The 24,174-nt window shown below is 37.5% G+C and overlaps 1 protein-coding gene across 1 annotated transcript in view; it reads right to left on the reverse strand.

The window, feature by feature from the left end:
* Positions 1-773: 773 nt before the first annotated feature.
* The window catches only part of LOC126236773 (phenoloxidase 1-like), a 275,588-nt gene continuing 252,187 nt past the window's right edge, over positions 774-24,174 (reverse strand). The window contains exons 11-13 of the mRNA XM_049946348.1: positions 4,011-4,146; positions 3,472-3,695; positions 774-1,586 (exon numbers count right to left, since the gene is read on the reverse strand). Coding sequence (XP_049802305.1) covers positions 1,368-1,586; positions 3,472-3,695; positions 4,011-4,146 — 579 coding nt within the window. The 3' untranslated portion in view covers positions 774-1,367. The remainder of the gene's footprint in view (positions 1,587-3,471; positions 3,696-4,010; positions 4,147-24,174) is intronic.

A 24,174-nucleotide genomic window follows, 5' to 3' on the forward strand; every position in this document is an offset into this window, starting at 1 on the left:
TATACTACAGTTTAGTATTTCTCTGCATTAAAAAAAAAAAAAAAAAAAAAAAGAATTACATCTTTTGAAAGTGTTCACACTGAGACTGCCATTTATGATCATGGTTCCATTGTATCAGTGTTTACTAACAAGTAAATTATGGAAGTCTACATATTCGTTATAATATTTTCTTCACATTAAATCAAATTCCATCATTTATTGTCAATACAGCTTTATGCTTCAAAAAGGATAAAAGGGGGGGGGGGGACATGGTGATGCACTTGTACTGTTGAACAATAATTCTCCATATACAAGTTAATATGGCTTCTAATCTGCATTCAACAGCAATATTCTTAAAGTCTTATTTGCTCACTCTTTCTATATGGCATCTTTTTCCATCATAGCATCCTAGGTCCCTTTCCTTTCCAACTTCATATACCATCCCTCTTTTTATTGCCTTCCTTATATATCATGTTCTTCCTATTTCCCCCTCTTTTGTTTATCATATTAATGTCATGTCCACTGCTAGCACAGTAAAAATGTATGTTCTCATTATCCTTTATTTTTTACATGTTGTTTCCTCAGAGAACATATAGAAGGTACTTTAATTAAAAAACAATGACACAACTCCCATTTCCTTCATTACTGTTCTAATTACTGTTCCTACTAGCATTGTGTTGTAATAAAACATAATTACAAAGTTTATTCTTTTTCTCAAACAAAACATAATTTGAAGCATGTCTTTCATAGGAATGGTACAAATAATTTTGATTAAATGTGAAATAAAATAAATGTTTAGTAATTAAAAATTTATTTTGTACCACTATTTGTACTTTGGCAATGTTATGGTATTTTATTTCCTATTAATTCTAAACATGCATATGCAATAACAGTATGCTTCACATAGTCATTACTGCAAGAGAGAAAGAGAGAGATGAAAAATTCACTGCTTCTACTATCTGGTGATTGGCTTCATTAACTCCCAATTGGGAGTAAAGGTGACTACTCACCAGAAAGCAGAAGCACTGAATCATCAAAAGACACACAAAAAGGATGAAAACTTTGCAGGTCAAGTTTTCATTCTTTTTTGTGTGCCTGTCACTGACTCAATGCTTCTATAATTTGGTGAGTGGCCTCCTTTACTCCTAAATTACTTACATTCTGCAAGAACTTTCCTTGCCATGCTTATGTATTTTATTTTATTTGTTTGTGTGCAATGAATGTTATTACAACCTTTTATGGATGTACAGATGTTTGTGTTACATCAAATTACTCATGCCCATGAGAGTTACGGTTTAATGCTCACACATAAATTATTGTTGGGAACTGTATAACACACAGCAACACATATCTGGTATCCTCAGACATTAGAATATTGTACATCAGGCTCAACTAGCATAACGTGAAGCAACAACTTTTTTGTTGAATCTTATTTTGACATCAACCACTTTCATGTTGGGTGTGAGAAACTGTTGCAGGGTGCTGACTCCAGCACGAGGCATTCGATCAAATGGATATCCCATTGCTCTTGTGTCTGGGAAGAGGCGACGGCGCCATCCACAGTAGCTAAAAGGCTGCTGACATCCCTCTGGTGGTGGTTGCTCTACCTATGGAAAAATAAATCACACCCATTTGTCTATGTCAGTTTATAATTGTTGTCATGTGAAAGACTCAAATCAAAATTTCATTTACTTGTTTCTCATCAACAACCTATCTGCATTTCCAATGAAAATAATCAGTGTTTGAATATATAATATGGATAAATAAAAAAAGTGTTCAACAAGGGATGGCAGGAGAAAACACATAACAGATGTGGAAATGCATGAGCTTTCAGAGTCAGTGGTTCCTTCTTCTGGGAGCAGGGATGCAGGGAAAGAAATAAGGATGAAGGAAGAGGACTGGTGAGGTTTCAGAAATGAGAATCTTTAAGGAAGGTTTCCCAGAGCCATGAGTCAGGGGAGATTTATCAGACAGGATGAGAAGGAAAGGTCCTGTAGGGAGGATGTTCACAGATGTCCCACTCAAATAACTCAAACAGGAAGACACCACTGGGCAGTATATAGACATGCATTGTCATGCAACACAACAAGTCTACATGAGAACTTGCCTCTTTAGTGGTTCTTTGTAGCCTGGCAAAGACGTTCAAAGGTAGCACACTAAGCAACATTATTGACTGTTGTGTTAAAGGGCATGAAATCAATGAGTAGAGCCCCTTCACTTTCCTAGAGTATGGAAGCCATCAGTTTTTTGTAATTGATGCAGGTTGTTTGAACTTGCGAGACTTCTTTGGGGTCTGAGGATTATGCCAGTCCATAGACTGTTGCATCAATGTGGGGGTGTTATGAGACAGCCATGTTTCACCTCCTGTAACAGTCTGGTCAAGGAACATATTGCCGTCTCTTCTGTAATTCTCCAAGAATGCTAACGCAGCACCCATTCTCATAGCCTTCTGATAATCTGTGAGCATGCATACCACCCACTGTGCACTGATTTTATGATACCCTAGTGGTAATTTCATATTCAACTGCAAGCACAGATTTTGTGATACCACAGTGTTAATTTCACACACAATTGAAAGAGACATTTCATGACATTTTTCATACATGTAGCTAATTGTGAGTGGTCAATTCTCTCAAATGATGTGATCCACTTTTCGTTTCAGTGCATCTGCGATGCTGGAGGGTACCCTGATCTCTCTTCATCATGAACATCTGTTTGCTTATTCTTAAACATTATGTACCACTTTTGAACACTGGCTGCATTTATTACACCTTCACTATAAATGGGAACAAGTCAGTGGTGAATGTCAACATTTTCCACATGCAGAAAATGAATAACACCTTGTACCTCACTTTCGGCAAGATTTGCAATCAGCACAACTGCTGTTACAGCTAGCTCTCCACTTACCATATGACAGTGTTCAATTTACAGCCACATGTGGCAACTGCCACATCACTGAACACCAGAAACCAATGAGAGGCTGCCACAAGACAGGTGCATGGACTATGTGTGGAAACATTATTTACTATCAGGATGGCCCTTTATATAAAATCTTCTAGGAAATTGAAATGCCTGAGGCAGCAATAACTTCTGCAGTCATTGTATTTGCAGGCATCATTGAATTTTTTGTGCAATTACAGTTAGGTATTGATCCCATTTTGGAGTAATTGTCTTTGGTCAGTCTAGTGGTGACTAATGACAAAGATTCCCTGTGTCTTGGAAACATCACCAATCCATTTTGATAGCCATAAATAACACATTCAAAGATGTTGAAATGGTAGTCTATGTTTCATATACAAACACAGGAGCCATATGATTTCTCTGTTACATTATAAAATAAATTTGATCAACTAGCTATACTGTGTTCATAACAAAGCTGCAGAAACATTATGGTTGTAATACAGTACCTTTCATCATCTTCAAATGTGGTATCACTAGATGTTACATGTAAATTTGAAGTAGGGATAATAAAAAGTTATCTTAATAATGTACCTTATCAATATTGTAGTCGGTTATCATGACGAACAGTTCTGCTGGAAATCCTTCAGTTGTGCCCTTTGGGATAAGCATGTGTTGTGGCCATCCACAGCCACAGTAAGCAAAACCTTCTTCTTTTCTTGGGTCAGAACTATTTAAATTACTAAATGTTCGTTCTGATGGAACTGTTACTGATGACTCTATTGAGTGTCGCTCATACTTGTTGCAACCAGGATCCACTAGAAAATTGTATATTCTGTAAGAATGGCATAAAGTCACATCCATTGATTCCACACTTTATTGTGGTGCCTGTCCATCAAACAATTAAAATGTCAACATGCAAGACCTCAAGTAAGAAAGAAAAGACCCTCAATAACTGAACTTTTTCCAAACTACATAAACACTAAATAATTATTAGAGAGTCATTACTGAGTAATTCTGTTAGTGCAATATTAGACTATATCTTTACTACTGAGTACCTGGCTTTCATTCACTGAGTTAGGAATCAATCCCCAAGGACTAATCGCTATATTGTCACATTCAGCAATACTTACTCCTCACAGTGAAGTGATCAAGCTCTATGAAGAGATGTTTCTGATCTCGAAATAACATCGGAACTCCACGTTCATCATACTTTGGTGCCATAAATATTCTCAACGTACCCTTTTGAGGAGGTCCAGCATTGTTGACCTAGGTTTTGTACAAAAAAAAAAAAAAAAAAAAAAAAAGATGTAGTTAGTATAAGGGCACAAAACAGAAAATAAAAATTACAAGGTTTTAAAAAATGGGTAAAACATGTACTAAATTTCTTAACCAATGTATTATGACTTCGTTACTATGCACAGTTACAACGTCTAAGGTCAATTAAGACAGTGCTTGATTAGTTTCTGACATAGTGGCTAGAAGGTAGAGAATCCACAGCTGAAAACAAACAAAAAAGTAATTAACATTTTCCTGTAATTCTTCCCAATAGCTCATAAACACCCTGATGTTACTTTTGATGATGTATAATGGTAAAATTCAAAGCAGTGAATTCAGATTCAATTCGAGAACAAAATTACATAACCCATTATGAATGTCTTGTTTCAAATATGTACTTACCCTCAGTACAATTTAAGCATTTTGTCATTTAAGTCGTTTAGCACATGAATAAGTTTAACACATTGCTGTTGGTGACTACTACTATTGTAACTACAATGCAAATGTATAAATAGCTGTTTATAATTGATAACCCTCTTAAGACAGAGGGCATCAAAAGGGCTCAAAGGAGCAGAAGAAGACAATTGTTGTGCTAGGTAGTATGTTGAGGCATCCGCATCGCTCACAATGGAGCAAAACAGAAATCATTCCTTATGCATCATCTCCAGAAGGATTGAGTGGATGAAAACAATGATGGAAGACATCTGCTCGTCTCTAGTCCAGCCAGTTTCCTGTCTGATTGGAAAAGAGTTCTAAGCTCCAACAAACAGTGAGCAGGCAGCCCACACGGGTGCCTGCTGGGGTCTCTGTGCTGCATGCTGTGTCCTAGTCAAACAGGAGGCAATCACCGATGGTACACCACCCTTGCTTGCAGCAGCCAGCTGATTGGTTGTGATTTTCTACAGAGATTGCAGTGGGCAAGTGCTGGCAAGATGGCAAAAGAAACAGGAAAACAGACATGTTGTGTGACAATGTATTTTTGCACAAGACGCAACATGTTGATAATAAAAATATGATGAAAGAAGGCAGCACTATGGGCAGAAATAGGTATTTCATTTATTTATAAGTAAATTCATTGTTTCATTTTACATCAAACTAGATGTATGTAATGAATGTATACATGTATGTATGTAGATATATGTAATGTAAAATGCAGTTCAGTTTAAATTATAATACACGTGTGCAAACTAATGGTGCTGTTGTAGTATAATTTAAGCTACTAACATGTTATTTACAAAAAATGTGAATTATTGTTACTGTACCACTCATGACAAATGAAATATGTCAGAAATTAGTTTCTGTCAGTGAGTAGGTATGTATTTTGTGTCACTTCAAAGGAAGTTATGTAGATATACCACTAAGGCAACGATTTCTGCAGTATCAACTTGTAACTTAAAAAGACTTGCCACTATTGAGTGTGTGTATGGAAAGCATTTTCTATCACATGACTGGCCCTGTAAACCTATTTGTTTATTGAAAATTGCCTTCCAAGGCTGCTGATTTGGGAAAAGGGTGTGTCAGATACATTTGAAATTTAAACTCTTCATCACAAGTCAGAAAGTGAGGTCAAGGGCATGTTTGTCCATGATAATTGTTCTGGAGGCCTTGTACGAATTTTCAGAAAAACAAAGTTTTCAAAAACTGTGCTGTCAGAGTGTCTGCCACAACTACCCACACTGACAAAAGAAAAATTGTAATTCTGATCAACAACTGCATGCAGGGCAACTGAAAAAAAGGTTTTTGTAACAAATGTAAATAGATCCACAGTTTTTAGGACACATGTTTCCCAACTATACTGCCAATGTAGCTACAAAATTGCCAATATTCTAGGAAGCTCATCTCAGTTTTATTTCACATTTCTTATTTTGGTTGTACAATATTGTGTGGTTCTTGACACATGTCAAGCCTCCCTGACAGTAGGACACAGGATTGTGTATGGCTAGCACTTCAGGACAAATTTCTAATATATTACCAGCATTTTTTGAAACTGAAATCTATGAACTAGCCATACACAATACTGTGTCATACTGTCAGGCCACAATATTGTATGTGCTTTACTAAACCATTGCACTGACTGTTTTCTAAAGAATACAAGTAGGTATATATCTTAATTGTTTTCTGTTGAATGGCACCACTAAAATATCAAACAAATCTCTTTTGTGTCTGTCAGTTGTTTCCTGCAAATTTTCTCATTCTCAATTTAAAAAAGACACAACATACCCAGTTATGCAGTGAACACATAGTGTGTAGTGGGGCGGTCACTCTGTTGTAGAAATAATTCAAAAACCAAGATTGCTTAAATTCTGTTTACTGGATAATATTTTTCAACACACTAAAGGTGTCATCATAGGATATGAATGTAGACTAACATTTATAAATGATTTTGATATTTTTTGTGACAATGGTTTTATATCAGCTGGTCTGAATCATGTATCGTTATATCTAAATGGTTTATAAATGTTAATCTACACTCAGATCTGATGATGGCACCTTTAGTGTGTTGAAACCAGTTATCCAGTAAACAATATTTAAGCAATCTTGGCTTTTGAATTATTTATACCCAGTTTTGCACATCTAGAGATACTATGCCAATGATAAGTGTAACATATGGTGAGGAAATAATAATCAGGATAGAAACTTCCAAATTTTTATGTAGGTCTACTCATATTTATGAGAATTCAAACTAGAAAAAGCATGTTTTTAATCCCCTCAGCCACATTAGCACTTCAAATCATTGCTAACCTTGGGGATAGGGATATGAGTACATAATTGTATTTTGCATGTTTTTATTTAATAATATCCTATGGAATAAAGTTCTGGAGAAAATCATGTTTAAGAAAGAAAGTTTTCATTGTTCAAAAACATGCTGTAACAATAATACGTGGTGCTCACTCACAATGACCTTGTAGACATCTCTTTGAGGAGTTGTGCAATGTGAGTACTAATTTGCAGTTGTGTATTTTCTTATGTAGCTTGTTGTAAAGAATGTAGTGATTCAAGAATTTCTGTGTAAATTCCAGAACCACTCAACCTTCTATCATCTTGAACACACGATTTTCTAGATATGAGTGTGGGATGGTAAACTCCTATCTACTGTGTGTCACATGTTTGTGTGTGCAGGTTTAAAATCAGTCGCGGGAAGAAAGAGAGGCGGCAGTTGAACGGCACCAACAAGTACCTGTTGGGGAAATCCATAGAGGTTTTAGTGCAAGTGTAAGGAAGAACCATGGAGTTTTTATGCCGCTCTGTGCTCATTGTGTCATGGATTGTTGTTATGTAAAACACGAACAGTTGAAAAAATACTCTTGTAGACTCTTGACTCAGCCTTGGTAGAGGCAAGATGTATTTTCAGATTCATTTTAAGAAATTCATGGTAGTCAAGCCAACTTTCTTTTAACTGTAACTCATTTTGTTTGTAATGTTCGACAGTACAAGGTACTTACAGAAAGTTGCATATGTATGTTGAAAGTGTGCATAATGTTCTGCAAGAAAGTCAACATCATTAACTGATGAAAAGGAAAGTTTGTATGTCTACTTTCAAAAAATGTTAGAACATGGCGACCTGTGTGAAAGGACTGAGAAAACAGGAATTATAAGTCAAAAATGGGGAAAGAAGTGGTTGTGTGTTGCCATAGCAACCAAACATACTAAGACAAGGAAAGTACTCCGAGACATGTTTAAGTATCCAATGGAGCAAAATTTGAAAGGAAACACTGTGAAGAAATGAAAAACTCACAACAATAAAAACAGCAAATAAGATTTCAATGTAATTGTCTAAGAAGAAGTATGCATAGAACACTTCAACCAAGAAGATCCAGTGCGAGGAGTATACAGCTCTCACCCACATCGCGGGGATGCAGACGTGGCAACCAACCCACATCCGACACAGCCAGCTCCATCTGCTCTTCACTGGTGCTGACCTCCCTCCACATCCGCTCACCTACACTACAATAATTCTACACTGGGTGAGCGTGAAACAAAACCTCATTACTTTAGTATGAAGTGGTACAAGACACTGTCAAGTGAACTTTTATTGTGTCATTATCATATTTAAAGTTAGTTTTAAATGCTTACTCGGGCTAAGGCATATAAAAGTATGGAGAATATACAAGACTCAAGAACCGGCTATGCCATGAAAGTTAGCTGAGTTGATAAAATTAATCAGAGCTCAGAGTGCGACTCTAGGGTTGGTAAATTCTCAATTAAATGCTCAAAGTCTTGAGTTAAACTCATTAGATTCACAGTTAAATCACAGTTTTAATCTGCCAGGAAGTTTCATGGGTTTTATACTTTGCAAGAGAGTGTAGATAAGCAGAGTGAGTTAATGCCAATCATTCAGTAGCAAATTACAGGTGTAAGTACACGGGTAGACAATGGGGAAAGGAATTACAAAGAGAAAATAGCTAACTCTGATATTATAAATGCAATTAGTTTGGAGGAGCTATTTGGAGAAATTATCAATCGAAAAGTTACCGAGAGAATAACATCCAGGAACGTATCACCTATTCCTTCTTCCGAACTTAATAATACCAGGAAGGATATGGACAACCTGTGGAAAGAGATTAAGCTTATCCAGGATAAAGTAGAAAAAAGGGTTTCTTCACCTAATGTTGTATTAACCAGTGAAGCTATGACCGATTTACAATGGGGAGCTAATTCAAGGTTATCTAGACAATTCCCTAAATTTAAGGCAGATGGAGGTGTACATCTGACACATTTCTTAAAAAGGTATAACCAAGCATTACCAAAAAATTGGGAAGATTCGAAGGAGATCAAATCTGCTGTGGGGTACCTTCTCTGGGAAGCCTCAGAATGGGGTACAGTAAACATTGAGAATTTTTCCGCTTGGGAGGACTTTCAAAAGAAATTTAAAGAAAATCACTGGTCTCCCAGTGCACAAGAGAGGTTAATATCAGATCCATGGGTTCAGGGTGGAGTCATCTATCCCCCAGGGATGTTAACATTCAGAGTTAACAGGCAGAGTGATGACTGTCGGATCCCGAGTTGTTCTTGGTGTTTTTTCCAAATAATTTCCTGCACCTAATTCCTTTAAAATCTAAAACTATACTGCAATCTTATTGCTTAAAAAACGGGATATGCCCATAAAATAGAGACTGACTTAAGAGAATCACAGAAGGAAAAAACAGTAATGTCTAGACCAGGGCTTCCCAACCTGTGGTCCGCGGACCCCTTAGGGGTCCGCCGGCTTTTTCTAGGGGGTCCGCGGCCCCCTTTCACCAAATCGTGTAAAATAATGAGTAAAAGTGTTGCATAAAAATGTGAAAATCAAATTCATCACTTTTTTTCGTGTGAAAAACGTGTACTTTTACTTCATGTCATGTCCTCAAGCAGCCTTTGCGGGTCCTAAGTGAGAAGGTATACACAGTTTAGTGCCAGAGAATGCGGCTTCTCTGATTGACTGTTTAGCAACAATACGGGGGTCATTTGTGCGCTGGCTCACGGCGCAAGATGCGCTGTAATCTTTTATGCATGCGCGTAGCGATCATTGTCGACCAATCACAGCACTCGCTGGCACGTATGTGTCCCCAGGCATCATTAAATGTTAAACTTGCATTGTCAGTGCACTACCTGTTTCGTAAGTCGATTTTTGACCAGTTTATTACTTCTAACACAGCTCGGTGGCTGAAGTCAGGATCACTGAAGAAGGCTGCATCACCTTCACAAAAAGGGAAGTTTCCAGTTGAAATGAATGAGGAGGGAGGACGACCAAAGGAAGATTTCACATACATTTGAACATTTTTCTTCCGATTTCATGAAAAACCACACACACACACACACACACACACACACACACGCACACACACACACATACACACGACTATTACGAATTATGCATGCTCCTTACACAACAGTAGCCAAATAGTGGAAGTGAACAGACCATAAGCGGCAGCTTGTCAACAGCGAACAGATTGGACGAGACATTGATTGCTCTTGGAGGAAGAAAGCTCCATCGTGTGAAATTTCAATTACCAAGTAATTTTAATGAGGCTATAGTGTGTTGAACAAAGGGAGTAAATCCACTAGTAAGTGTCTGGATACAGTGGGAATTCAAATTGGATCGTTAATTTCAAGTTGCTTTCTTTCATCTCTAAACCAAAGACTATTGATACTTCAGGGGGTAGGGGGGGGGGGGGGGGGGGGGAATTAAGAAGCTTTCAGTTCCCATGGATTTTGTTCTGAAATTTGAGGTTACTGTGCTCTTGACTGACTACGGGTCCGCCATGGATTTTCGACTGAAGAAGGGGTCCGCCAGCTGAAAAGGATGGGAAGCCCTGGTCTAGACAAAATAAATTGAATAGAGCATTATATTTGTGGAAAATGTAATATGATGCAACTAACTTAACAATTGTTATACCGAAGTGTATAGCTTTTCTGTTTTGCATAGAGTATTTTATACCTTTTATGAGATGTGATATAGATGGGAGGGTTTTTTATAAATTTTGAAAGGGGTGGGTATTGTAGCTAAAAGCTTGATTTACAAGAACAGATAAATCATGACTAACACAAAACACACATCACACCTTCCAAACAACCCCTCACAAACAAGTGCGCCTGATTCTTCTTCATTTGCCATTTCCATAAGGTTGCTAGGCTTTCCTTTGGGGGCCTCAAAGGGTGAAGGTGGGACAGGTCTGTTCTGTAGGAGACAATTTAACACCAAACTTCCTCCAGCATCTCACTCAAGTACCTGAGAGGTAGGGATCCTGGGGAAGGGGGTGGGGGGGGTGGGAAGGGTTTCCTGTCTTCTTTCTCTTCTTTGATCCTAGCAACCACATCTATTTTTTCCTTTCTTACTTCTCATCTTGAGGACCTGTCTATCTTTTCCCTCTTCCCATATTCACAAACTTCTTTAACTGAAGTCCTTCCTGATTCCAGGTTTACTAATAGCCTACATCTTATCTTTAGATAAGAAGGTCGAAGAATCAGACTACACAAACACACATCCACATATACACAAATATACACTTCTACACAAACATTAAATTATATAAGACAAAGACTGTCATGATGTGAGAACCGACAGGTGGTGTAGGGGAAAAGATGTGTACATAGGGAATTATGCACACATATATGGGGTGTTATGATGGTTCTGAACAACTATACAGTAGTAATGAGTAATGGATAAATAAGAGAGAGGTGTGAGCAAAGAAAGAAAATGAAAGTAGGAGTAGAATTAGTCCAGTTGATCATTAAGCAATGTCAGTGCAATAAAAACTCTGGTGAACTGAAGGGTAGTGGGATGTAAATAGTATATATAGACATAATATCTATTGAAAGTATAGAAGTTGATAAGTAGAAGAGGAGTCTAGGGAGGGAATGATATATTAAAGAATGAATTGGAAGTTTAAAATAGATTTATAGCTTTACCAGAAGATACTTAATTATGGTACACATAGAAATGTATATTAAGGTAATGAACCATGAGGCCTACTCAGAAAGGATAAGGGGTGCGTCCCAGCATTCACTAAGTATAAAGGGCAGACATACCTACATGGAGACAGGATGAACTGTAGCCTAAAAAACAAGGATGTTTTAAAAAGGAGCGTACCTACCAGAATGGAAAGAGGAAGTGCTCTCATAAGGTCAACCCACAACCAAGGAATAGGTGCTGATCCTCGGAGAAGGGGACAGTATAATGACAAAATAAAAATTTTATAGAAATTATTCTGGAAAGTGTAAATTCTATGAACAACTAGCATTATTATGTTTCGTGGAAGTAAATGAGTGTCAAAAGAACACTTTCATTTTGACCAGAGTTCCTCCAAGCTACAACTAATGAAAATAGTACATACTAGGAAAAAGGTAGTACAAAAAAGATAAGAATAAAAAACAGATTACTCATGTGTCATAAACACCTGCAGTGTTTGATTGAAAAAGGAAATAAACAAAAGAAAAAGAGTCCTCAAAATTCATAAATATTAATAATGCTGACTAATACCATGAGTAAATGCTCACATCTTAATAAAAAAGTAAAAAACGAAAAGAACAGAGAAATAATAAGCAAAAGATTGTTCCAGAGAGGACAGAGAATTGTTATCGAAGGAGGGATACGTATATAAACTATGTAAAAAATGTATGCTGTTAAGATATGAACTGTTATTATGAGTTATATTACATGCATAATGATTATGTATAAAATATAACATGTTCGAATGGGGGGGGGGGGGGGGGTTATATGTAGTGATTCGAGAATTTCTGTGTAAATTATTCCAGAACGACTCAACCTTCTACCATCTCAAACACACGATGTTCTAAATACGAGTGTGGGATGGTAAAATCCTACCTACTGTATGTCACATGTTTGTGTGTGCAGGTTTAAAATCAATCGTGGGAAGAAAGTAGACGTGGTGATCGAACGGCACCGACAAGTACCTGTCAGGCAATCCATAGAGGTCTTAGTGCATGTGTAAGGAAGAGCCATGGAGAATTTATGCCGCTCTGTGCTTATTGTGCCATTGACTATTGTTATGTGAAACAAGAACAGTTGAAAAAGTACTCTTGTAGACTCTTGACTCAGCCTTGGTAGAGGTAAGATATATTTTCGGATTCATTTTAAGAAAGTCATTGTAGTCAAGCCAACTTTCTTTTAACTGTAACTCATTTTGTTTGTAATGTTTGACGGTACAAGGTACTTACAGAAAGTTGCATATGTATGTTGAAAGAGTGAATTATGTTGTGCATGAAAGTCAAATACATTGTTAACTGACGAAAAGGAAAGTTTGTCTGTCTACTCATTTTATAAGTAGAAAGAGGCTTAAAAGTTCCTGTACCTAGCTTTATTTGATGGAGAAGAAATCAAGAGATTTTCCAGCAGCCGACTATCCCATAAAGAAGAGGGGCTGCAAAGTTCCAAGTAAGTCACTTCGTAAAGAAGTGGAATGTGGCTTGGGCAAATAAATCAGTATAAAACACACCCACACTCACATTTTAAGTTGTCAGAAGATTAGAAGAAATCCACTACAGTTCAGAAGGAACGATAATGTATGTAATTACAATACCACAAGACAAAATGACATCTATTATGCCACATTAAGGTTACCTTTAGTACAAATAATGGTAGACAATGTTGCCACAAAACTTTATGATCACTTGTCAAACGATACAAAATGTCTGGTGGACAGAAAACCTAAATTTGAAAACAAATTGAAACAGTTTATCCTTGACAACTCCTCCTATTCTGCAGAAGAATTCTATTTATGTAATATGTAAATGATGATGGGTATAAATTATTAAATCATGTCTGTATTTCAAAAAAAGGCTTGTGAATGATCAACATCTAGTCATATTTATATATGAATGTAAATTGATTCATTCTGCAGCATTACGATTAATCATAGAAATGATATATTGAAACATAGAACTAACTAACTTAGTATAAGAGTGATTCTCAGTTATTACTTCTATAATTTAGGCATTTCTGTCTTATGGACACTGAAAATATTTATTTATTAAGAAGTTGTCATTGGGATTACATTTTGAAGTATATTTCTTTAGAAATTAATTGGTAACATGATTATTAATTTTGGAAATCAGAATGTTACATGTTACACCAATCACACTGTGTCTTAGTTTTCTTACAAATAGGTGTGTATGAATCTTCATCTCGTAAATGCCAATGCTTCGCTCCACTTTTACAACATTGCAATTGTTTAAATTTGCTATGCTTTTCACTTAGCACATAATGCGGAATACTATCATGGTGATGTTTTCATGAATAATAACTGAGACGCCACAAATGCCTCATTTTACAACACATCTAATACCATTGCTATTAAGCTATTTAATACTGTGCTCAACTTATATTGCTCACTTTGTGTTTCAGTTTTTTAAATGGCAACAACAAAGAAAAATAATATTATTACAAGATTGTCACAGGTTGCACAGTCCTGACTGCTACTGTCTTTTACTAGCAGTATAACTGCCATTTGGTTCCAAAGTTCTGGATTAGCAGCACCCAGAACACCTCAAACAACCAGTGTCTGATAGCTTTTTTGGTAAAAAATCATTACAGTGGGACTTAACAATACCCCACAGTGCTGTAACTACCACCAGGTGCAGATCCAGGGTTGTTCCTGGGAGGGAGGAATCACAGTCTTTTACTGTCTCTTCAAGCCTCTCTAAATATGACTTACCATCACACCCACATTTAATGTGCCGCAGATGTCTAAGATTTTAGTAACGATAAAAACAAAGTATATAAAATGTTTTAATATTGCAATAATGATTTGTCTACACCAGAGATTATTACAGTTCACTTTTTGTGGAGGGGAGGCTGAGGTCCAGAGCAGGGCAGCACACAAGGTCACAGGTTTGTTTGACTGATGGGAGAGTGTCATTGAGATGTTGAATGAACTAAATTGGCAGGCTCTTGAAGGCAGACAGAAACTTTCCCAAGAAAGTCTAATAACAAAGTTGCATGAACTGGCTTTAAATGATGACTGTAGGAATGTAATACAACTCACTACATATCACATCCATAGGGGTTTTGAGGATAAAATTAGATTAATTACAGCCTGCACAGAGGCATTTAAACAATCATTTTTCCCCACATCCATACATGAATGGAATGGGAAAAACCCTAATAACTTGTGACGTGGGACATATCCTCTGCAGTGCACTTCACAGTGGTCTGCAGAGTATGGATGTAGATGGAGACTACCAGAGCAGCTTTGTTGACTACTTTGTTACATTTAATGGTCCACAGTCCCTAGTATTTTGGGTGTATATGGGTTAATCTCTACTACCATTTCAATCGCAAATGCATGAATCATTTAAATGTCTGTCTATCTTCACATGCTAGATTAAAACCATCAGATGGTGGTAAGAAACAGAAGACAAAGCACACAAAACTTAAGTATGAGGAGTGGAGCAAAACCCTATATGTTAGTTCCTATGAATATAATCTCACTACTTCATCCTTACTTTCTGGAACAAGCTAATGAAAGTTCCCAGATAATACTTGACCACAGACTTTCTGTGGTTGTGAGACAATTTTTGCAAGGTATTTGATTGTAGGCTGCAGCATTTGTTTGCTCACATTATTATTTTCCTTTTATGAATTCAGAGAGTATAAAAAGGTTTTTTAAAACTATTAATTACATATTCACTTAGCTTAAAACAGCAATTTTCACTGAAAATTATTTTAGAATGCACTGCCTAAAGTTTCCGCCTTTATAAAGACACAAAACAAAAAAGGCATATCTCCTATGCAATACTTAGAAAATTTTAGTTTATGTAGAGCAAGAATTCTATAAAAATTTTTGCTACTAAGCTAAATACAAGTATTTTAACTGTTATATACACCCATTTGTAAAATTTCGACATGAATAGTGTTACATAGCCTGACATTGACTCATTTTGCATCATTATATTTTGCTAATGACCAACAAAACAGGTAACTAACTAAACTATGTACCATCAGGTGAAAACCACTCAGAATGGCCAACAACACTTACAACCAAAGATAATGTATTCCATCCAGATGATGTATGGTCTTTACATAAGCACTGTTAGGATACCTTCATTGGTGTGACTGGTTTCTATATCGCCAGTTTCATTCTCAAATGTTCTGTTGATCACTTTTCCATATAGCCAAAATTATAAATCAAAGTGATGCAGCTGAATAAGATATTTTTATTGCACTTATGTCCTACCAAATTTCTTACCTTTTTTGTCTTTAGTGCAAGTTTGTAGCATCCTTGAATCAAGGTTTTGCACTTTGTGATGCTGCCCCACGAAACGTTCCACATATGAAAATGGGTGGGTACCATACATAGTGGCTAACAACTTGATGCTACTCATTGTTGCTAGTCTGCCCCAGTTCTACATACTTACCTATCACAGATTCAGGTTTTCACTGGATCTAAAGCAGACAAACTTGCTCCAGTTTTGAAGGTAATGAAATTCCACCAAAAGCATGGTGTCTCTTAAAATACTGTGATCATCTGTAATTGATACACAGTAGCACTTCATTCCATGCAGAAGAAGAAGAAATTGAAAATGATGTAGAAAAAGACTTATTGTCATGCTAAGTCTGAAATCAAGTACCAGTTATGAAGGCATGATGTCCAACAATAACTAATTTTTTATACCGAAGGTGTGCTTATTGAGTACATACATAAAGTACAGCTGATCTTAATTTCTCACCTAGACAGAGAGTGCTCCTATTTTACACAGAACGCTCTAGTAAATTACAATATTCCACAAATAAATTAATCTGGAAATGTTCCATAATTCACCAACATTTAGTGATAAGAGGTGCAGGAAGCAGCAGTTCATCCAATGACCTGAACACTGCCAGCCAGTGATTATAACCACTACATTATGACAGACTCTACACAGCAAGTGGAAATTCTTCTCCTCCCAGAAAAATAGTGACCCACTGTTTTTGAGTGGACTAGAGCTTCTGGGTTCTGGATCTACTCTATGGCCCTTCATATAGATTCACTTGTGGATTCTCATTTTCTAGTCAGATTTTCGTATCCTTGTGATGCCTGTAATTTTACATCAAGGGCTCATGGTCATTGGGAAAATCTAGCCGTTCCTTAGATTGGAAGCCCATATCTTTGATCAGCACCTCAGGACTATATATGGTTTTATTCGAAAGACATGGATGACATCTCTCCACATCTACCTCTTCAATGTAGGATCATCTTCTTGACATTGTAGGTCACATCTGATATGTAATGTAGATTATGTACTGGCTAAAGTATTCTTTTTTCCTCTAGTCCAACCTTTTGCACAGGTGTAAGGTACAGTGATGTAACTCAGATAGCCTCTCCTGTGCAAATGTCAACCTCACCTTCCAGTGGTGCATGCTGTTGCCACAGACAAGGCTATGATGACCAAGTACTGGTAGAGTAACCAAACCACTCCCTGGTGATTGTAGGGCAGGACATTCCCTCCCCACCTGTAACATCTTGGTTGGGAGCAAGTGCCAAGGCTAAGGGGTGGCAGCCCCATCATGGCAATCAGCTGTTGGGGGCTAATAGTCTGCAACTGGTTAAAATCAATATATTAAAGAAATTAAGGGCAGAAGCCTGACAGACCTAACAACAACAACATTTTGTCATGATGAAGGACAGGATTATTGGCTTTTGGAATGTCTGAACCTTATACCAAGCTGGGAAATAATCACAATTCAGAGCAGTAGCAGATCCTAGGAGAAAGCAAAATGAGATGGAATGAATTTGGAGAGATGAGGACCTTGAGGGGCATATATTTCTGTATTTTGGAAAGCTAAATAGTGATGACCCACATGTGCTGGAACTGAGATTGCTCAATAAAAAAATTAAGAACAACTTGATAAAATGGAAGCCCATGACTTCAAGAATTCTCTTGATAATACTCAAAAGGAGAGTGAGGAACGAGTCCATAGTGCAGTGTTAGGCACGAACTGAAGAAGCTAATGGAGAATTTAAAGCCAATTTCTATGCGGAACTCCAAAAAACACCAGTTCAGCAGGATAGATACTTTAATTATGATGGGTGAGTTTAGTGCAAAGGTGGGTGCAGACAGTCTCAGATTGGAGTAAGTGATGAAATGAGATGGAGTGGGCAACATGAACAATAATGGAGAGTTTTTACTCGATTTCTATGCCAATAATCTTCTAATTATTGGTGACAGTCTTCCCTCATAAAGAATGTCATGAAATTTCATTGGTGTCTGCAAATCTTCACACTCAGAAAGAAACTGATATGGCTTTTAGCAGTATGTGAAGAAAATTTCTCTTAGACATGAGAAAACGAATGGGAGCAGCCACTATGAGAAAAAGTTTCCACATTCAAATGAAGAGATTTGATGTTGAGAAGTTGAAAAATGAAAGTAGCAGCCAAGAGCTCAAACTAGAACTGAGAAACCAGTTTGAGGGCTTTTGCATGGGTGAAGAAGAGGGCCTGGAAGAACACTGGGAGATGATGAAAACAGCCTTTGTAAGAACAGCAGGTGAAAAAAATAAATAAATAACAATTCATTAGCTTCAGAGACCAAAGAAGTAATGAATGAAAGTCAGAAACAACTTGGAACTGTATCAGACAAGGAAGCAAAGTAAAACTAAAACTGAACAGCAGCAAGACACAGCTCCAGAAGATTAAACTATGGGAGAGATAAAAAGCTAAAGACGTGGAGGTGAAAAAGAGTTCATGTCTGATCCCAGGAAGTGTGTCTCAGAACTGATTAAGAAATGATAGCAGGTGCTGGCAAAATGAAGAAGCTCTGTGACCTCACAAGACCACTCAGCAAAAAGTGGTCCACAATTGACCTGTAAGCAGGACATCTCTTTGCCAATGATGATATACAACTGTTAAGATAGTGTGACCACTTTAGGAATATGCTCAGTAGAGATGATGAGGGGAGTCTGAAAAAGAAACACAACCTGAAGGTGGTGATCTTCAAATGGTAGAAAATTCAATTAGTTTGGAACCACTTTCATAGGAAGAGACCAAGACAACAATGAAGTAGCTAGAGAATGGAAAGACCCCAGGGGCAGATAACATTGCACAAGAACCTCTGACCACTAACCCAGTCACAGCCTCTTTTTCTTCTCCAACCTCTTTCAATAAAAATCTGGAACTTGGAGCGAATACCACAGGGGTGGAGAGAAGGACTCCTCTTCAAATTGCCAAAAAGGACACATCATAAACTGCCATAATTGGACAGGAATCTCCTTGCTTATGATACCAAGAAAATTGTTGGTGTGGATAATCCATAATAGAAACAAGGTGTAAAATGACTGCAATAAGAAAAGGGCAAGCCAGTTTTAGTAGTAACCATTCTTACACAGATGAAACAAATATTGAACAATCAACAAATTCATCACTAGTCTCCACAATCTTTTTGTTGGCTTTGAAAAGGCCTTCCACTCCTTAAAAGAAGTCATATGTGGAAATCTTTGAGAAAGTATGTGGTACCAGACAAGATCGCAAAGGCCACACATGCCAAGTCATCCATAAGGATAAAGTTTGGAGTTGGTGAAGTATGTGTTTTATCTCCAACTATCTTTCTTCTGGTGCTGGATGAAGTGACAAGGAAAGTTGTGGATAAGAAGAAGAGAGGGATGCAATGGGGACTGACTGAGTGATTGTAAGGTCTTGAGTTTGCCAATGACATCTGCCTGTCTTGCAGAACAATGTTGCCATGGAAGGAAAGCTGCAAGGCCTTGAACATGTGGCCAAGATTGTTGGGCAGAAAGTGAATGCCGCCAATACAAAGATTATGAAATGAATACAAGAGATACGAGAAAGCTGAAAGTGAACAATGAGGATGTTGAAAAGGTAAATGAGTTCACACTCTTTGGGAGTGTAGTTATTGAAGAAGGAGGAGATACTGCTGATATCAGAGCAAGAATCAAAAAGGCAAATGGAGCCATCATCCAGCTGTATCCATTACGAAGGGCAAGAGAGATTTCCATAATGACTAAACTATGAATATTTAGAACAAACATGAAAGCAGTGCTGCTGTATGCATGTGAAACATGGAGGATTACCTTTACAATCCCCAAGATTTTGCAAGTCTTCCTCAATAGAGGACTGAGGCATATTCTTAAAAAGCCAACTGTGATTTCCACCAAATACCATTGGACATGAATGAGAGAAGAACCTATCGCTATCCAAACCAAGAGAAGGATACATCCCCCAATAAAGCGAGCATGCTGTATAGAGACAAGCTCTCTGGTGCAACCCACAGGGTAAAAGGAAACAAGTAAGTCCAAAGATATCATGGAAGAGTATAGTCCAGGAAGAGATAAAAAAGGAGGGTAAAACATCAGCAGAGTTGAAGATCCTTGCCTGAAATCAAGTCAAAGCCCTGTGCTCTGCATAAGAGCAGCAGGAAATAAGTGAAGTGAAGTAAAAACCCATACTACATTGCTTGAGTTGTAGTTTACAGCTTAATGTTTGGTGTTATAGCAATTATCCTGGTTATCCACGGTCCATCTACAGGCCCGCAGTCTTGCTTTTCCAGTCCTGGTAATAACTGTTTGATGCCATTATCTTCAGCAGTGTTAGAATGGAGCAGAACAATGTATCCACTATTGTTTCAGTGTCTCATCCATAGAAAAGGAAAAAAAATGCATTAATCATGTAGTGTCTTGCTTTGAAGTGTTGTATGTGAAGGTCACAACAGGTAGTACCACATCTCAGTCTCTCTACTGGAGGTCAACATACATCTAGGGCAGGGCTGGCCAAGATTTGCACTCCATGAAACAGTGCAACTATTTCTAAGACATGAATATTATAGCATATTTTCATAACCAGAATATTATCTCATGTGGTTTTTTCTGCCAAATCAGTGACTCGTATTACTTCATTAACTAAGTACAGTAGCTCATGTTAATACAAAGAGTAGTACTACAAAAAGCTTTGCAGACACCTATTTAACATTAAGTTGTGACTTAGCATCTCCTCTATACGGTGAGCAGAGTGAGCGTAAAAGCTGTGGGGGGGGGGGGGGGGGGGAAGATTAAAGTGGCAGTTTCCTGCAGCAGAGCATATGTCTGGAGGTTGCTATAGGGCCATGGCAAGCAGCTAGCATTTATGTGGCCTTGGAAAAACCTGAGCACTTGGCACAGGATCATATGCCCGTGTTTGTGCACTTGGAGAAATTTATATGCCAGAGAAAAATTGATAAAAACAAAACTAAGTGACACAGAGGTACAAGTTGGCACTCATGGACAGAAGAATATATAAAGCTAAATTATCTAGACACACCACAAAAATATACAATACTTTAAAAGTTATTGTTGTCTTAAAAATTGTAAATTTATGAAAGGTCAAAAGCTAATATTTCGGCAATGCTTTGGCCGATTAATATGAACAAAGTGTTTACGGATGTGGCTAGTAGAGCTGCATTGAGCAATCATAGCCAATAATCTGTACCATTTTTGAATGAGAGGTTGGAATATGGGATCTGATTGAGAGAAACTGTGTTTTTGGTAATAAATAAATCTAAGGAGACAAAACTAGTGGCAGCATTCTAAAGTTGAAAGAGGTAGATGAATAATTAAGTATGTATATTTATTTGTTTATTTATGTTAAGTATCAAAAATCTGGGAAAAGCAATATCAGGCCACAAGAACATTACTTGCGAAAAGATGGTGGCACTTACAGAAAATTGGACCTTACATTGTTATTTCCCAGAAAATTTCCATATTTATCAATATATCATATGTGTTTTTGTGTTTACCTTTAGAATATTCATAATTTTTGTGAAACATTATTTTGAGTTAGGCGGTCATTTCGAGGGTGGATAGGACAGCCATTTTTGAGCACAGCTGGTGGGTAGTAGTGAGTTGGTAGCCATGTTCAGGGACAAGTATGTATGTAGCAATGTTCGGAAGCAATCAAGTGGAGTGCAATATAGTGGTTTAGGACAGCAGACAAAAGTGTATTTTGTGAATTGTGAACAGGCTGTTGAGTGCCATGATCAGGACATATGAATTTTATAGTGAAGTGTTGTAGCATCAGTTATTAATGGCCACCCTTATGTAAGAGCCCCTCAGACTGCACTTTAAGTGTTTAGTGAATATATTGAAGAAAAATAAACTACTTGTTCAAATTATAAATCAATGTGAGTGACTCAATATTTTAAATACCTGCCTGCATGGTTTTGTTATAATTTACTTCAGCTTAAAAACTGAATTGATGACAGGTGTGAGCTGGCAACCTATGACGAAAAATGTAGTCAAACTTTAAGACCAGCCCTATCTCTGGGCCACTCAATTAATCTGAGTGTAACAAATATATACAGGGTGAAGAGTATTTAAACTGACAAACTCTGGTAGGTTGTAGGGGACGTCAAAACAAATATTTTTCCCTAATGTCATTTTTTCCTATGAGGAGTATTTAAATCGGTAGAGGAAGATTTCTCTGGCAGCAAATTAATTAAACCAACAAACACTTTTCCATCTTTTTATGACCAAGAGACGACACATTAACACAACCCAATTTCAATGAAAGTAGATTTTCAAAAATGCCTCCATTGACACGTAAACAAAGGTTACACTGTCAGATCATGTTCTGTCTGACATGGGCAAAAACCCCAGGAGTATCCAGAATTGTTCCTGCTGCTGCTACTATCCAAGGAACCAGCTCCTCTTCTGATGCAACAGGAGTTGCCTAAACAAGGTTGTGCATCTCTCCCCACACAAAAAAGTCCAGAGGGGACATATATGGGGATCAAGCTGGCCATGATACAGGACCACCTCTGCCAAACCACATTTCTGGGAACCGTCGGTCCAGGAATCGATACACACGAGGACTGAAATGTCCCGGTGCCCTGTCATGTTGGAACCACAAGCGTTGTCCTGTAGGGAGCAGGATGTCTTCCAGCAATTATGGCAATGCTCAGGTGAGAAAATTGTAGTAGTGCCTGCCATTTAATGGCCTAGGTAGCAGATACGGCCCAATTAAACAGTCCCCAACAACATCAACCACTCATTAATGAAGAACTGCACCTGATGAGTGCTAATAACTGTGGCATGTGGGTTATCCTCAATCCAAACATGTAAACTGTGCATGTTGAAGACTCCATCACACCCAAACATTGCTTCACTGGTAAACAACACAGAGGATGGAAGTGTAGGATGCATTTCACACTGTTCTGGGTACCACTGCAAAAACTGTGCTCTGGGTGGATAATCAACTGGTTTCAGGTTTTGGTCACACTATAAGTGAAATGGACGTAACAATTGCTCTCGAAGGACTGTTCTTTCATTCATATGATTTGTCCCCATGTTACGTGCAATTGCATAAGTGCTGATTGAAGGATCTGCTCCATATGCTGCAAGACAGCTTCCTCAATTTGTTTTGTTGGTTTAATTAATTTGCCACCAGAGAAATCTTCCTCTGCCAGTTTAAATAATCCTCATAGGAAAAAATGACATTAGGGAAAAATATTTGTTTTTATGTCCCCTACAACCACTCACAGTTTGTTGGTTTAAATACTTTTCACCCTGTATATTTTCATGCCACAGCACATGGGGGCTCGAGCCAAGCTATTCAAACTTCAGTGTGTAGTGCCCTGTACAGTCGTAGTAGTAATCTATCCTTTTCATTGCCATTATTCCAGTCTGGATTTTCCATTGTTTGACATTAAAATATGAGGTTTATAAACTTCTACACACTTAGATTTTAGAAGAGGTAATACTCTGGAACTATTATTTATGATACTGTCAAACATATGAAATTACCCAGACTAAAATCAGTTAAACCAGAATGTTTGTGGGACTTCAACGCTTTCATAACAGAAAAACAGTAAATCTGCATGCATGTGTTGACTCAAATGTTGAAACAACTTTAGCAACTTGTCTGTGCAGACAAATATACTGCTCTTGAGGTAAAATCTCATAAGAGTCTTGTAAATCCTGGTGCTAGGCAAACAGGTCATTGAGGTGGTTGCTACAGTGTATGTCTAGCAGGTTGATTTGAAAGTAATGACGTACATCAGCAGTCAAAAGCAAGAATAGTCTAACATATAAATCGAAATCAGTTTTCAGTTGTATAGCTGTTGAAATCTGAATGAGAACTCAGGGTGAAATGTTTCAATTACTGAAACATAGCTGTACATGTTTCATTCACAAATGACTGCCTGGACTTCTTGGAAATATTCCCTGTCATGAACTTGAAGCTGTTAGTTAGTTCATTAGTTTCATATTACATTGAGTAGTTGCACTATAAATTGTAATGATGTGAAATGAGTCATTTTACATTCACATTGCAAATTATTTTCTAAATACATGGGTCGGATAAAAAGTAGTGACAACATGTTTATAATTCATACCAGATGTTACTGACAGACATTTCCTGTATTAGATTCCCTCAATGTAACTGCTCCACATCTGGATCACATACCTCCCTCCCTCCCCAAGAGATGGAAGGCAGCATACACTGTCAGTGCATCTATCTCTGTCAGTGTCTCTCAAGGACTATCCTATGGTATGGACAATGTCTTCTCTTGTGTTGTAGCAAGTGCCATGAAGAGATACATTCACTTTGGTAAACA

Source organism: Schistocerca nitens, chromosome 2 (genome assembly GCF_023898315.1).
Source record: "Schistocerca nitens isolate TAMUIC-IGC-003100 chromosome 2, iqSchNite1.1, whole genome shotgun sequence".
Classification (NCBI taxonomy): domain Eukaryota; kingdom Metazoa; phylum Arthropoda; class Insecta; order Orthoptera; family Acrididae; genus Schistocerca; species Schistocerca nitens.